This window comes from Mya arenaria, chromosome 3 (assembly GCF_026914265.1).
Source record: "Mya arenaria isolate MELC-2E11 chromosome 3, ASM2691426v1".
Taxonomy (NCBI): Eukaryota; Metazoa; Mollusca; class Bivalvia; order Myida; family Myidae; genus Mya; species Mya arenaria.
Genome location: NC_069124.1, coordinates 53691266 through 53708556, shown reverse-complemented (window position 1 = coordinate 53708556; position 17291 = coordinate 53691266). Strand labels below are relative to the sequence as shown.

Below are 17291 nucleotides of genomic sequence, written 5' to 3'. Positions count from 1 at the left end.
CATGATCTATTTTTGTCTTATTAAAATTTTCAAAGTATGTCTACCTTACATAGATATAAACCTACATGGACATTAACAATTGGGTTGTCTTAAATTCAAATTATTATTGAATAAAACTTCTTTAAACGGACATGATATACAATATGTACATTTAGCGTAAACAATTAAGCAGCAATAGTAGTCCTTATACTGTTATGAAGTCATTCATGTTAAATGTTCAGTTCCTTGTAATAAGTCAACCCTTATTTTTCATAATTGTTTGAAATTATGACATGTATTGCATTTCAGTGATTTGTTTGTTTGTTGTTGATGTTGCTTTTTGCTAAGTCTGGTGTATGTAGCTGCTCCTGCATAGTACAAATTGACGTCAGTAAAATACTTTACCCTTATTGTTCTCCTGTAGTAAGCCTATTGTACATGTGATGTTATATCGCTTTTAGAAAAAACATTAATATTGTAGGAAATTGACTATCAAGCCATTTAAATAAAACTGATGAATCCATATTTTTCAAGTGAAATGTCACTTTGACTTAAATCCGTTTTAGAAAAGAATAATAATGTTTTCTTTAGAAAAATGTTACATGATCTCCAATGTTAACTAAATTAATATCTGCTTTGTTTTTTACTGCCTTTTTTCATGGATTATAGTACTTTGTGTTTATTTGAATAAAATTTGAAAGGTTATAACGAAGACAACCATTTGATAATATATAGAAAACAACAGAATTGACTTAGTTATGGTACGTCACAAACGTAATGGATTGTGAAATGGACTTATTCACGACGCATTGTCATCAACGCATAACTATCATATGATATAGATGACTTTGTCATTAGTAGATTATCACCACTGTCAAAGTTTCATAAACAAAACTCATAAACAATGAAAAAAATCATCCCATACATTCAGCAAACTAAATCGGAAGCAGATTCTTGAAACCATTTCGCGACAACTTTCCGTAACTTTCAATTTATCGTATTTCGTGGAAAGATAACAGGCAACCTGATCAAGAAAGGAATTGGGTAATTTTAAAGCAATTGGAAAATCTTGGGAGTATCTATCAGCTTTGTAGACAGAGATGTTCATAGCTGGCAGTATCATTATCGGCTAAACCAGTCGGAACAAAGACGCCTGACGATGGGTACTTTGTAATCGGACTTGCAGATTTAATACGAACAATAATACTAATGACATTCTCGATTCGTTCTCTCAAAGGGAGGATTACTATTACCGTTCTAATCATCCAGAGTGCTTGTTTGTCAGAATTAAAGGAGTGTAGTTACCGAGACCCCAATCGCAAGAAAGAATTAACCGGTGTAAAGTTATGTTAACAAATTGTTCATTGACGCTTGCACATGTGTTACAAAAAAAGAACTATGATCAGAAAGACGATATGAAATTATCTCACAACAATATTTAAGAGTATGTTCATAAGCGCATTATTTGTGATGGATCTAATAAATTTAAAAAGGACTTGTAATTAGAAGTCTCGGTTAAGACAAAGTGTGAAGGAAAGTATAATAAAAATAACCCATAGGGTTGCAAGTATGGATTCCAATATTATTGTGTTAATTACTATTTTCTTTTTCCTTGAATCAGGTAAGGTCATAAAAGATTCATTGCGAGTGATTTGATGACGGTGGTTTATGATTTCTTACTTTCCTTACATTTACATTTTATGGTGATTTTTTTAAAATGCCTTTAATGTTTTATCTTATTGTTAAAACAACGTTTTTATAACACTCAATTGGTAGCAAAAGTTAATACATAATAAACAATAATGAACGTTTTAAATGTTACATCAATATTAAAACCGTTGTGTGATTGTTACTAAGAATCCATATATATTTGGGATCTCAGATAAAACGTTTTTGATAAGACATTGTATATGTTATTTTGGTGAAACAATGTCTTACCGGTCCAAAGGAAGGAAACAATACAAAGCAATTATATTCTTTGTACGTTGGCAACACATTTTCGTTTTATTCCTATCTTGTTTTCTGTTTGTTTGTTTTCTTAAAGTATATGTTTTAAAATTTTAAAGAATTTTATATGTAATAAAAAGGTCATTACTAATGTTTTATACGTTGATTAGAATAATCTCGAAGTGACTTGCCAGTTTGGTGATTCTACATAAATTGTGAAATGTTGGGTTCAATTTATTTTTGTGTCTGTTCACGAAAGCATTTCATATCGCGTTAAAGGCTTAAGTAGTGGTTCCAAAGATGAACTTCCATGATGGTACAAAATATGGGAGTGTTTACAAAGCAAGCTTCCCTGAAAGCTTAACAACAAAGCTTAGTATTCAATTTTTACACCAAATTGACTTGCTGAAATCGTTCAGACGCTCTAACAGACCCTTTACATATGCAAATCCGTCGTATATCAAGTAAAATGTTCCCATAATAAATAAATGTTGAATGAAATATATAATTACCTTATTTTGTAACAGGCATTTTTTTCCAAACAGACACTTTTTTCAAGCGCAACTGATCTAATTTATTTTATTTTGTTAGTAAATTATCAATTTTAGGTGCTATGTCTCACAGAGTGGGACAATTATAGAATTTCTTACTTAATTCCTATTTAAATATTAATTTTTCCCCTTTATTTTGGATATGGCATCGCGAATATTTATCGAATGAGTGACGAATGAGATATTTACTGACTTCAATGAAACTGAAACTGTATCATCATCATTCAATCAACTAATTTCTGTATAATTTGTGTACAAAATGTTTATTTGTTAAAGCCTTGTTCATCAGACACAAAGCACGGAAGCCTTCTTTACTATTTATTCTGGTTTAAAATTGCGCTGTTTGGATTCGATGTAATCAAGCTCCCAAAAGAAATTAATGAATTCCATTATGTTTGTTATTGTACAAAAATGGTTTCTATTCGCTTCAAATTCATGTCCTCTTAATATTATAATTACAAATGTCCCACACCAAATGACAATGTATTCTAGGGAAGTATTTTTCCATTTGATTAACAGCATCCGTTTTCTACTTCAGTCCGAATACGTCGGAGCACTTAAATGGTACCAACGCGTTATTGTGAAGCATGCTTGCGCCTATAAACAATTTTTGTATGTGTCTCTGACCTGTCGGAAAGACTGAAACATTTGTATTTAAATATATGAGTCATTCTTTGGGTATTTTCATAACCTAACACATGGATTATTATTTTCATTTTAATCTAATTAGCTTGGTAAAACCGGTTTTGCCCGCTCGAATGTTCGAACTACATGTACATGGTTTTTGTTTCTCTTCGGCCGCTCGCCACATTATATTTTTTTCAAAAATGTCTTAATGGGTTACCAACAATACAAAGATCAAAACAATTGAATGTTTTGTTTAAAACATTTAATTTTATACATAATAATTCAACATAAATATCAAACATTGCAACATATGTCATACTATTATATACATGATATGTTGTATATATCGTTTTAATCCGCTGCAATATATCATGTATATAAGAGTTTGACAAACCATGTATACAAGCATATAAACAAATGTTTACCAAAGCGTTAAGCTGTCTGTTGTTGAAGTCATTGATTGACCATGAAATAGGAAGCTGCTCTGTTTAAAAAAAAAAAGAACAAAAAACAATCGGTACACTCGAACATATTTTTACCGAGGAAGCATTCATGTGCGTTATGTTTAATAAATCATTTTGTCTTTTTGATTGATTTAGGATACATTTAGGTATATTTAACGTCAGATAAAATAACTTTATCTGTCTGTAATTCCCTCTATGTATACATGTTTTAAATTCGCTTTTGCTTATGGAATACAATGGTACGTTTAGCATCAAATGGATCTAAGCATCAAATGGATCTTAAATCATTATTATCTTTGGTTCTCTGCATGAAAATAATACATACTGGTTCTTCAGGTGTTCTTCGCTTAGTCTTGTCTCCTTCATCTGGGCTCGTTTGATGATGGACAACAATTATTGGTGTATGACCAAAGTATGATGGTATAACTATAATAGTATATTGGAAACTACAGAGACAAACCCAGTAGCAAATTAAATACCTTAACAAGGCAATCGCAAACCGATACTTAACAAGACACATAATGTGTACAAAAACACAGACAAGCCACATAAATCATGTTTGGAGCAACGCCAATAAAGCTATAATTGTTGGCTTGCCGCCACTTGACTGTCAGTGTATGTCTAGCTACTGGTTTTTTATCACTCATATATTGTCTGTCGAATGTTCTGGCTGTTTGAAAAGTTTCAATATAATTGTTTCATTAAGAAGACAAAATTCAATTACGTAAAAAAGCATGCATACAACTTTGACACGAAAGTCAAAATATCTTTGACACGATAATAAAATAATGTATTTCCGTTCTTTTGAAGTATGACAGATTCGTGGTCGTTATCAATCAGATCCTAATAAACAGTTAACTATTATAGGCTAAACTTAAGTATAAGGAGTTGTTGTTAAATTTGTTCTTAACAACGAATACACAAACATGTTGTTTTTAACGTTTCTTGTTTTTATTTTGTTTTAAGTCTATCACCAATTAAAAAAATACACCATGTTTAGATTATTACAAAAGTATCGTAAAGCAATGACAACCATGCCAGTCAAACCTCCACACAATGTCAGCATCGTACGTTCCTCGACCATACACGGTAATGATATAGACAAAACAATCATATTGACGAGACATTGGACAGCCATATGACCATCAATGAGATATATGTTAGCAATAGTATGATGCACGCATAGATTGTATAATTTAAGGATTTAAACTTGTTGTATTTCGGTTCATCGGTTCATGAGTGCAATGCATAATTATGATCAAATTTGTCATCAGTATACACATCATCATTTCTTTATCAGCATATACACTTGTTGATTAGCTTTGCACGGTTTAGATAGTGATCATCTATATAATTGTTAATAAAATTAAGTTGAAATGAATGATTGAGAAAAGGGCGGACTGAGCCTAGCGAATGAGCCCTTTCTTAATCATTAAGCTATTACTTCAGGTTATCTTACTTAAAATTCAACCTCATTGGCTGACGCATTGTCAACGCAAAATCTGTAGCAGGGAGTCTTTATCGGATGAGTGGCAGCAGGCGGATCTTTAAAGACTCTCGAAAATTTAAAGTCTTAATGCTTAAGCCTAGTATTTAATGGTTGCTCATCTGCAATTTGATTGGTTGGACATGTAGGTTGTATGCTAGGGAAAAAAGAACAACACTATTTTTAATCCATCCTTATAGCGAGTTATGCTTACATTGTCTACAAACATTGGTGTGGACTATTATAATATATCGACTTGTATTATACATGCATTAGATAATCACAATTAACTCAGCAATATTCGCTGAAGTATGTATATATTGTCCAGTCAGTGTTTTGAGATAAATAACCAATATACCAATATAAATAACCAATATACATTTGGATCTAAATCAACCAACATAAGATGTTGATATATATATATATATACATTTAAACGTCAGAGAGTAAAGACAAGATAGTGAAATAAACTCATCATACATTTTAATAAAATATTGAATTATGATTATAGAACATGGTAATTAAAAACAGTTTGAAGAAACATAGTATACCATAGTCATAGTCATATCAACACTACACCCCCTGCCCTTCTGATAACCTAGAATAGTTGATTAAAACTAAATGCGAGTACAAAACTAAGAAGATTTATTTTATAACAATACGCTGCACTGAGCAGTTTATAATGGTATTCGTTTTAAAGATATTCGTAAACATCGGAGTAAGTCAAAGATTTTGAGTCAGATTTAGAAAAGAAGTGAACAACGGCCTTCCTACTGTTCAACTATATGTACCTAGATAAATGGATGTCATAAGAGGAAAGACTCTTTCAGCCAAGGACCTCTCTGCTCATCAAAGCGTCTATTCTCAATAATTGATGAGAAGTGTTGTCCCCGGAAGGGGTATTATTCTGACATCCAACAAAAAACTTCCCCGTTAGATACCGGATTGATTGCCACCTTAATAGCGTTTTTACATATCTCCAGGAAAAATTCAATTCCGACAATGCTGTTCCACGATCATGGCCAAATCAACAATACTTTAATACATTTCGTTTCTGTAATAGTGCTGTTTTAAACAAATTTAAACAAACCCGGCTTAAGCCTCCTCTCGCATTTTTGTTTGATACAATTTCGGAATATTTGTTTCCCATGAAAAGGATATAAAAGGCAGGTAATATAGAATGTTTTAGCAGTGACGCATATTTAAAGACGCTTTCGACAATAATGATGATGTTCTAAATGATTTGAAACCAACGTCGGAATGGATAAGTTCTATATAAAATTTTGTTTAACTATTGGTAGGACTGTTGCCTTATCCAAATATCTAAACAAGCGATATTCTCCGAGACGTTGATGTTGGTCCGTTTATCTCAATTAGCCTATCGTGTAGGGCTGTGTTCGAAAAATCGTGTTGTACGGTCAGGTTTATTCTTAAAGTTATCTAAGAAATATTGTGAGATAAGCTAATTTCGTTACTTTCCCTGCCATCTCCGAACTAATAACACGAACGCTACATTGCCTACACTTAAGTGATCATCTATATGAATAAACCGGAAACGATTGCATCAAATGATATCCCTACAGACTTAAAATACAAATATGTTTGGATCGGGTCCAATGGGCATGGATTGAATAAAGCTTTATTCGGGAAGAATTTGCGTCCACATTATAATCTTTATTCGTTATTTGACAGTAATCATTTATGCGATGCTTCTTAACAAACAATGAATTGTGTTATGAATCAAAAAGGAAATTTGATACCGACAATGTCCCCATCAACTCAATATAAATAGAAGTGTTCCTTGTTTAGCAACATTGATGTAATTTGGAGTTCTCCTTTCTGGACCAAAGCTTATGAAGACATTCATATGACAAGTCTAATTTCTAACTTAAAAAAATCTTTAACATATTACGTTATCTGTGTAAATGTTCCATACATGTAACAAAATGGTTGTTACAATTACAGTAAGAAGGAAACTTTAGCCTTTAATGAAGATTTGAAAGCGTGCGTATTGAGTCTGTACTACAGAAAATTAACTCCCGAGTATCAGTGCTCAGAAAATGATATGACTCAATACGCTTTCATATGGCTGTCCTTTAAAAAGAACCGGAAATACCCGATGGGGATAAAGCACTGACGTTACAAAGAATCTTTCATATTCCATTCGTTTTACAGCATTAAATGCAACTAATTGTACAATATCAGTGTTTTAAAATTCAGAAGGTTAATCATTAATGTTTAACAAAAAGGAAAGTTTAAATGAAATGACGTTTTGCATTTTTGCTACTTTAGTGGAACTATTTGTAATCACGGATCCTGACTATTACCGGATGAGAATGCACTTATTTAGGACGATTCCTTGTTAGCATGTACTAAACTTTTAATATCATGGTCAAATTTGGTACGAAAGAAACTTATAGTGACATTTCTGTCCTTCCCTTGAGTAGAACCTTGCTCATATATCTAACAACACATTCAGCAACTTTTCTTGAAATGCATCTATTATACTAACTTTAACTAATGACATGTCTTATTGTTGCGATCATGTTGTCAGCCTGTCATTTCTCAAAGTATGACGTCAAGTGATTTATTGTTTCTTTTAAACATAGGCATTTGATTATATAACAGGATTGCAGGACTAACTTGCAGGCTTCTTGTATGACTCTACGACACCATTTTTAATATCTTTAGACGCCTACTAACCGTTGATATGCTGCTATGCATAATGTTACTGGAAACAGTAACATTACAATAGAGATAAACCTGAAATGATTTTTCTGCACGTTCTGAAATGACTTAATTTCAATGAACGTTTCTTAAATCCAGTTTTTGCCTTACTATTGTTTAATAAAACCAATTTACATACTCTTTTACAAACACTTACTCATATGTATTTATACTATTTATACATAATTCATTTTTCTTCTTTAACATCTTCAGTGTTGAGCTACTGTCCAGCTGCGGATCATTGGAGTGGTTGGTGGGGTTATGACGGATATGCCTCAGGTAAGCTAAGCATATAATGTGCAATGGAAATATAAAAAGCTATTCCGATACATCACATGGTCAACAATTGACCTGGTTTACAAATGGAAAGCTCTGCAAGCCAACAATGTCATATGGCTCGCCTAAGTACATTCTAACAAGACTGATGTACATAATTTCATAGGAACCAACTTTCATGTTGCTACTTTTGATTTAAATAAGTTTCTCACGGCTTTGCCGTAGTCAACAAAGATATCGACGATAAGAAAGTACGTGGGAAGATATTCTGTTGTATATGTTGAAATGCCGTGCTTAAAGTAATATCATTACATATTTCTTGTTTGTGATTTAATGTTCTATGTCTTTGGCGTTTGCCCAGTGCCATACACCGGGTTTATGTGAAAACATTTTGCTTCTGAGCTTGTTTCTGTAGCTTTTCGCATACATATTTATAAATATTGAACCTTAATCTAAAGCAATCACAAATTGGTGAATACAACAATACTTTTTTAATAAAAGAGACAAAATAAATCGGAACTACGCGCAGTTTAAATTTTTGTTATGGACGATTAATTTAAATTGTTGTTAAAAAATCGTGCTGTAAGGTAGTTGATCGAGTTGTTAATACGTTTGTCTCTTGGTTTAAATTTTGTTGCCTGATCGTTGTAAGATTTCAGCTACTAGCCAGTTGATATTGCTTAAATTACATTGTATAACAATTAATACCACATATGGAAGCGCCTATAATTAATCTTATTTTTGACAAGAATAAGGTTTCAGATGACTTTGTATTTAAGTATATGGCTTGTGACTATTCCCCGAGTATAATTACAAATTTCATTAATATCTGTTTATAGTGTTAAATCCATGCAAGAAGTGTTTTGAGAATAACAGGACACAAGTGTGAGTAGTATAATGACAGTTTGGATACAGATGCCAATAATACTAGTCGCGCAATCAGAATCAGGGTGTCTCTTTCAGACACTTTTCTGCATAATATTCATGCACATACAAATACTGAAAAGTTTGTAGCTTTTTGCATAAATGTTGAAATATCAAAGTATTCTATCCGTAAAGTATTCAGCTTAGACATCGATTCTCAATGCATTATGGTATCACTATTGGCTAACGAAATAACATGGAACAGTTTCTACTTTTGGTGTTACGCGTTGACAGCTGTTATTCGAATGGAAAAAAATGATATATTTTAGTACCTTACTATGAGAATCCATGTCCTATTTTTTTAAATATGCATTGGTCGCCTTTATTTTACTTCATTTTTTTTTATATTATTACAAAATCATTGTAATACATACTCATAATGTCTCGCAAGATTCATTCAATTAAAATTATAATATATATTAATTGGTCTTATAGCCCTACTCATCTAAGATTACTAATTTCACTAATCTACTCTCATTACTAATTCGGATATACCAATATACCCTTTATTACTCGTAAACACTAATTAGTTTGCTACGTAAAAAGAAAGAAGTGGCATACGGGAATACGTAATTAGACTTAAAAGAACATCAGACTTCTGAAATTTAATAAAAAGATGGTAATCCAAAACTAAGCGCCGACAAATTTCATTGTTTTCAAGATCATCTGGAGTCTGACACAGACTAATGTGGCTTTTAAAACACACACTTTCTTATTATCAGACTTAATTGCTAGTCCTAAATTAAGAAGAACTTGCGTAATATAATTAAAAGGAAAAGATCACGCTAGTCGACTTGCATGTTTGTGCATGTAATGAATTATTAGAATTTATATCCTAACTTGCTTCCCTAGGCATGTACAAATGGGAGTTCTCAGTTTTGTGGATGGCCATATTTAAAAATTTCTGTTCGGGTGGATAATGGCTAAGAACTTTCCCAAATTAAGTTATATATATCACCACTTCATAATAAGCTTTTTCTTCCATATGAATACACCATACGACTCTACATTTCAAACTCCATTTGAATTTATAAATCCAAACTAAATATATTGCATCCTTCTGAAAACCTATAACATTAAGTTTTATGTCTCCTAAAGTACACTCGAGTTGTGCACTAGCTATACCAAAGTTTGAAAAAAATGACTATTTGAATGAAATTATTCATTTGAGGAATGGGTCAATTAATGTGCCATATATAAGCACTCGATTATGGAGGTAATATATGTTGCGTCAGGAAATAATCTTGGTGCTGTATAATAGCAATTCGCAGGCGACAAGGGCAAAATCTAGGTGCAAAACTGAAGTAAAGAGCCAAGGAAAATGTCACAAATGGTGCCATAGAAAAGAAATGAGCTGTAAGAAGGGCCAACCACGGCTCCATATTAAAGCAATAGGTGAGCTGAAGGCAGTCTGTTTTGTCATTTAAAAGCACTTTAATCAAAAAGGGAAACCCCTGGTGCCATATCACAACCATCGAGATGGGACAATGCAAAGCCTGATGCCATATATAAGCAATGAGCTGTGGAAAAAAAACAATTCCAGGTGCCACATAGATTCAATAAGCTAAGGATATGGCCGACGCTGATGCCACATAAATTAAATGCGCAGGGCAAGCTTTTACAATGATGCCCAATAAAAACAAGCAATTTGGGAGATGTCTAGTGTCTCACACAAGAAATGAGCATTGAGAAGAGCCAATCCTGGTGACATAGAAAAGCAATGAGCTGTTTGAAAGGCTAACCCTGATGACATGTTGGGTAAAGGTTAATCCCGGGTATGCAAGGAACTATGAAAAGTGTCAACCTTTGTGTTACTTGAAAGCATTGAGCTTTGGAAAGGACAAACCGTGGTACCCCGTAAATAAATAATCTCGGTGTAGGACCAATACTGGTAACATATACAAGCACAATGAGCTCCTGCCACTTGGAACACACTTCGACAAGCAGATGACCAATACCTGACGCCATTTGGTAATATGATAATACTGACTGTCAAAAACCAGAATCATTTTCTTTATATATTGGATCTTTTCAAGAGAGAGAAAAACGTTTTCAGTTGCTTAGAAAAAAATATTCCGTTAAAATATCCTGTATCTTGTAAATGAATGGTGCTAAATGAGTTTAAATATAAAATATGTTCATCCTGATATGGTGACAATAACTGGCAGTCCATAAAATACCAAAGGAAAGGTATCTTAGTATAGGCAAACTATTGACTTGGAGACAAATAAAAAATTATTTCTTACTTTCAGACAATGATATTCTTGTATCTCCAGATGATAATTTTTGGGCGTCAATTATGTTTAAAGCAGAAACCGAGATTCTATTGATATGTTTCTGAATAATTGCTAAAACAATATGAACAATAGATTATAAGACTGCAGTATATGTAGTCACTACTCATTAAAATCCGAAATATATCTATGGTAAGGTAATTTGTTACATTTCATCGATTTTGACACCTCACAAGGAATGGACACCCGAGGAATATTTTCTACCAGTTACTGTTTAATTTCATTTCTTTGTTTTGAATTGAATTGCAAAGGATGAAATAGGTCTACTACAAGTTACACATGTACCGATGCGTGTTTTATATAAAAAGCAAAAGCCAAACGTTTGAAACAAAAATCAGTTTACCATTTCATCAGTACAAGCAATGTCAACTGTTTCGGTAGGTGTTAACTGCAAGTGCATTCTATGAAATATGTTGTTAATGTAAATTCCTTGAGCTTCACATATTCATTGAACTTCATTCCAAATCCTTAATTAGACCAATGTTTGTTCCAGTGCAAGTGACCATTTGTTTATTATCATTTGTTTATTCATTGATTGGAAACAACTTTTGATGAAATAAAAGCGTTAAATGGTATCATTACTATAGCTTTTGCCATCAAAAAAGTAAAAGTTCAAAAGTCCTCTACGAAATTCGGAGAATAAAGGTAGACTTGTCGATACAAGCATGCATCATCACTTCTACTTCTATAAGCTATTTGTGTTAAGTGCAGATTTTTACAATGCACAATGATACTGGTTCGTGTTTGGCTATACTTTATGTATTACATAAAATATTATTTAATCTCAAACGCACTGTGTAATTTTTAGACAATTTATCATTATATTTCCCATTTAATAGTTGGTCCACACATGCAGCCATTATGTTATACATGTAGACATATAATCTGGTTATTCATTCAGGTCTGAGTAGCTTGTACGATAAAACGACAATTGGGCGATACACAGTACGTGTATGAACTAGTCTATTATTGACATTAAGCCACGGGTAATCCAATACTGCCCACATATGTAGCCATTACGTTATCAACATATACATATATATATATATATATATATATATATATATATATATATATATATATATATATATATATATATATATATATATATATATATACTGGTTTCCCGTTCAGGGATGAGTTCTGGTTAGACCATAATGAGGACAAGGTGATATGCAAGACGGGCAAGAACCTATCTGAGTGTCTCATTGACATAAAGCCTATGGTCATCCTATATTGACCACTCATGTAGCCATTACGTTAAACATGTATATATACACTTGTTTTCCGTTCAGGTCCGAGTTCTTGGGGAGACCACAACGAGGACTGGGTGATATGCAAGACGGGCAAGAACCAATCTCCCATTGACATTAAGCCACAGACCCTCCTGTATGATCCACAACTACAGCCATTTAAGGTCGACACTGCGTCGGTACGTTTTTTGCAATTAATCGATTCTATTCAGAACCGAGGATACAACCACACTAGGTACCAACAATCAATAGCACATCTGACAAGGTAAACTTGTAAAAAGACGGTACTACCACACGGCAACATCTATATCATTCATGCACAAGAAATAACATTTCTGAAAAGAAATTGAGGTACATTTTAAGAACCTGAAGAACAGTGTTAAAACAGTAGTATTACAGTATAGCACTTAGGCTTGATGGGCAATGATGGCACGAAGAAAAAAAATACAAACAAAACATTTACATAATATTTAAAATACATCATGTTGGTAATTATGAATTGTCACGGTTGAACTTAAGGATTATTACTTAATATAATATGCTGTGTTACGTAATTTCAAAAACAATGATTAAATTGAGTGTGCATTCAATATTGTAGGTTCAAAAGATTATAAGTATCTCCCATGGCCGAGAGTGTAAGATAGGTTCATTCCGACCCGAGCGTAGGGTGTTTTGCGGAAACGAGGTTTACCCTGCGCAAGGGTCGGAATGAACCTATCTTACACGAGCGGCTATGGTAGATGCTTTTTCTCCCACCTCAGTTAAACCAAATAAAGTAAAAATGTATTTTTTTCGCTGGAACTCTTTTGTGCTTAGTGAAAGTAATTGCGTATGGATATGCGATAATTCGTAGTTGTCATGGATATACGCACAGTGATACACATTATGTTAATAGCCAAATAGTTCTAAGGAGAGGGCAGTATTATTTCTTGAAAGGTGCGTGAAAACTTTTTTATGGTAACATTTGAAGCGAGAAATAATTAATTAGCGTTCTAAATATTGCCATAAGACAAGGTTTCCATGATGCTACAGACGACAGTTTTCTACAAGGGAGGTAATTACTATGCGGCGACCATAAAAAAGGAGTTCCATACGGGCATTTTACCTTCGCCCGTGGGCAAGATAAGAATTTCTAGCATTGTTAAATTATGGGATCTACTTATTTGAGTTTGGAGAAGCATATATCTTTTATTTTTCCTCCATTTAAAAACATGTTTTCTTACTTCTGCTCTTAAAACAAACATGTTCAACTGATGAATTATCGACACATAAAATATCAGCGAACAGGGACAGTGACAAAATGATACAAACAATGATTAATACTTTTCAATTTATTTGCCTTTTTGATATTTCTCTTTATATAAGGTCAGCGGTACGTTTCGCAATAACAAGCGAGACCTGACGTTGCTGGTGAACAACAGTAGTCCCGCTGTAAATTTCACGGCGGGGCCGCTCTCCTACACCTATCGCCTCTACCAAATCAAGCTGCACTTCGGCAGAGAAAACGTTTCAGGGTCAGAGCACCACATCGACGGCAGGCCTTTTGCTGGAGAGGTACATAATTTACAAGTGTATTTAATTAAACTAGCACTGACCATTCCTTAACAGAAACCAGTACTGATCAGCCCACAACACATAGCTCCCAATATGGCTCGGATGTGGCAGCTATGAAAGTTAATGAATTTGTAAAAAGAATTTAGCATTTATTTTATAAAAGTAAACTAATTTAATTGTATATCTCGTAGATATGTTAATAAGATTATAATTATAGATAACCTTAAAACAGAAGAATTCAATAACAGAGTAGGAGGTATGCAACGGACTAACTGGTTGTAATTGAATGGAACCGAAACATCTATGAAAACAATTTGAGATGTATGACTAGCCTCATAAGACTACATCGTTATAGATCGGAAAAAATGTTTTAACATATTCTACATATACGTCAAAACGAGCATTAATAATAATGTCACTACCACGATTTCGTTTTTACAGTTTGAAGTTTAATAAAAGTTATAATTATGCTACTAAAAGTTACATGTTTTGTTATATGCTCAAGCAAGTTTTTTACATTCATATAACGTAGACAAACGAAAAAAATGCCATCAATCTCTAAATAACCAAACAATGGTTTTGTCTGTCTGGCAGCGATTTGTTCTTATCATTGGATCAGAAATAATTGTTACCAGACCGTTTGCAGCTCCTCCTAGTCATATATCGAATCATCATACACGTCAAGATCAATTTGCATTAAACCATATTGGAAGTCTCCAGTACACCCCTTCTTCTCTTGCAGCTTCAGTTTATGGCCTATAACTCCGATTTGTATGCAAATCACTCAGTGGCGCAAGTGAGTCCCAGAGGCGTTGCCATCGTGGCGGTGTTTATATCCGTAAGTTCGGAATCATTATATTTGGCAAACTATTCGACAATGCTGAATTGGCGCTTGATTGTAATATTTCTATGGAAGAATGTTATTGACCACGGACGAGTAATTACTTTCGTATTACAATCTCAATTTGGCTATCCTGTATTGTATTATCATGTTACAAGGTTCAAATTGCGTGTATTCATTCTATATATGGTCATAAATGTTCAAGAACTTGTGTTTCTTTACTACAGGTTGGGGATTACGATAATTCTGCCTTCCAATTTCTCCAAGAGAAGTTTTATATAATAGACCAACAAGGTATAATCAGCACGCAAAGTCAGAATCAAGTACTAAAGTAGATATAGGAAATATATTTCTATTGCCTAAGAGATATATGAAATGTATCATTTATTGCATTATTTCATTGTGAACGTTTTGTTTCCGTGCTGCTTTATAAATTGCATATTTAATGCAATATATCCTCTCCCTGACCAGCTCATTTAAGGTATTAGAATATATCATTTGTTTGCTGCTTTAAGTGTTACCTTTCCATTTTATCAATTTGAAACCTGAACTAACAGTTAACCATTTAATAGTGTTATCACAAATATTTATTTTTCATTCAACATAAAACGCAATGATATAAAGAATTCATCGTCTAAACCATTTTTCAATTTAAGATTCATGTACGGATGTTGAGTATCTACCAGTTGACAAGTTGTTACCCGAATCTCTTGACCACTACATGACATACGCTGGATCGCTGACACAGCCTAGCTGTAGGGAGACGGTCACCTGGATCATATTGAACAAGCCCATGTATATTTCCTCAAAACAGGTGAGATTTAATACTAGTACTGATAAGTAAGAAATTATAAATATTTCTAAAAACTTATTATAAGTAACCGAATAGTTCATATTATTAATTAAGTATCTCCAATTAAAAATCCCTCTTATCCGTTGTGTAAATAGCCAATGCTTTTTATTACATTTAAAGTCAAATTGAAAACAGGGGTATTAATACGTCTATTAAGCCCTAAGACGCTACATCCATTAATTCATCTGATTTGAGATAGGTTCAAAAGATGAGGTCAGTTCTTCTTTTTAAAACGAACCTTCCTTTTTTGCAGATGACAGATTTAAGAAGAATTCCATACCAAGAATGGAGATTTTCAAACGCCAGACCTCTTATGCCTTTAAATCGTCGGACTATCCGAACGAATATCAACTTCAGAAATCAAGTGAGATTAAATGTATTTATTTTTCCAAGTAATAAAGCAATACAGTTATTGGAAAAGTTGTTTTAGATTTTTATTTAAATACTTGTTTGGCGAATCGAGTGTTAATAGGACAGCTAAATAGGTACTATTTAATCAATATTACAATATAATTATATAAGTTAGAACTCAGTTGTAAGATTTAATAATACATGCTTTGCGATTGACGCTTTGTGTAGGACGGAAACCGATTAATTTTGTAATTATCTTCTTTCAGACACGGCTGTGTTCCATGGAGATCGCAAAGCGATATATTGGTATGCATCCAAATCAGTCAAATTTGATTATTTTCAGATTCTAATCAAAATCCTAATTAGAAAGGCTTTTTATGCGCTTACATAATTGTTAAACATGTGCACCTAAAACATAACGTCAATGTGGTTCTATCCTCTCCCTTTCAGCAAATCCCGACGTTGGATTGAGATAACGAGGCATTTCATCCCTAGTATTCTCCTAATAAAAGCATTAACCCACTTTGAACCTAGTTCTTCCAACAAAAGACAATGTCGAAAATAAACTTTACGTATAGCTCAATAGTGTCCTATGAATATATACGGGATATCTACGTTTCGTGGATCTAGGTGCTGGAGTGCGATTAACACTGGGTCCAAACTTAAATGCAATTAGAAATGTATGTTCTCGCATTTATACTTATCGTTAAAAGTGAGGGGAAATTTGCTGTGGAGAGTGTGTTGCTGTTAATAGCATTAATAGCATTATGTTTAATGGAATAACGGTCGATGCAGTCGACACTCCTGAACACAAAGCTTATGTTTGATGGTTTCTGACGATGGCCGAGAGGAGCGTTATTGCAGTAAAGCAAACAATATACTCAGTGCGTATAACGGCAGTCCTGCCTAAATTGTTTAGTGATAAATTTAGCAGATGATGTTGTTTGAAACGAACGCTTGAATGTGTCAATGATACTAAATAATTGTGAATCAGATGTTTTAAGCTGATCAAAGTTCTCGGCTTGTTTGTGATAAACGCATCTGCTATGAGTGTTGTTTGTGCTAAAGCCACAGCAGTGGATATAAATGACTCTTAGAATTGTGTTAAAGACATACAATGGTGCTATTTGGCATGCTCATAGTCATTTATATTATTTTATAAAG

At 33.2% G+C, this 17291-nt stretch overlaps 1 protein-coding gene across 1 annotated transcript; it reads left to right on the top strand.

Annotated features, from left to right (window-relative positions):
* Window positions 1–1498: 1498 nt before the first annotated feature.
* On the top strand, window positions 1499–16838 carry LOC128226740 (carbonic anhydrase-related protein 10-like). Its single transcript, XM_052936765.1, has 10 exons — window positions 1499–1600; window positions 7995–8060; window positions 12571–12707; window positions 13894–14082; window positions 14825–14920; window positions 15151–15217; window positions 15580–15737; window positions 16030–16140; window positions 16394–16433; window positions 16578–16838. The coding sequence occupies exons 1-10, from the start codon at window positions 1549–1551 to the stop codon at window positions 16601–16603; spliced, it is 942 nt and encodes a 313-aa protein (XP_052792725.1). The 5' UTR covers window positions 1499–1548; the 3' UTR covers window positions 16604–16838.
* The last annotated feature ends 453 nt before the right edge of the window (window positions 16839–17291 follow it).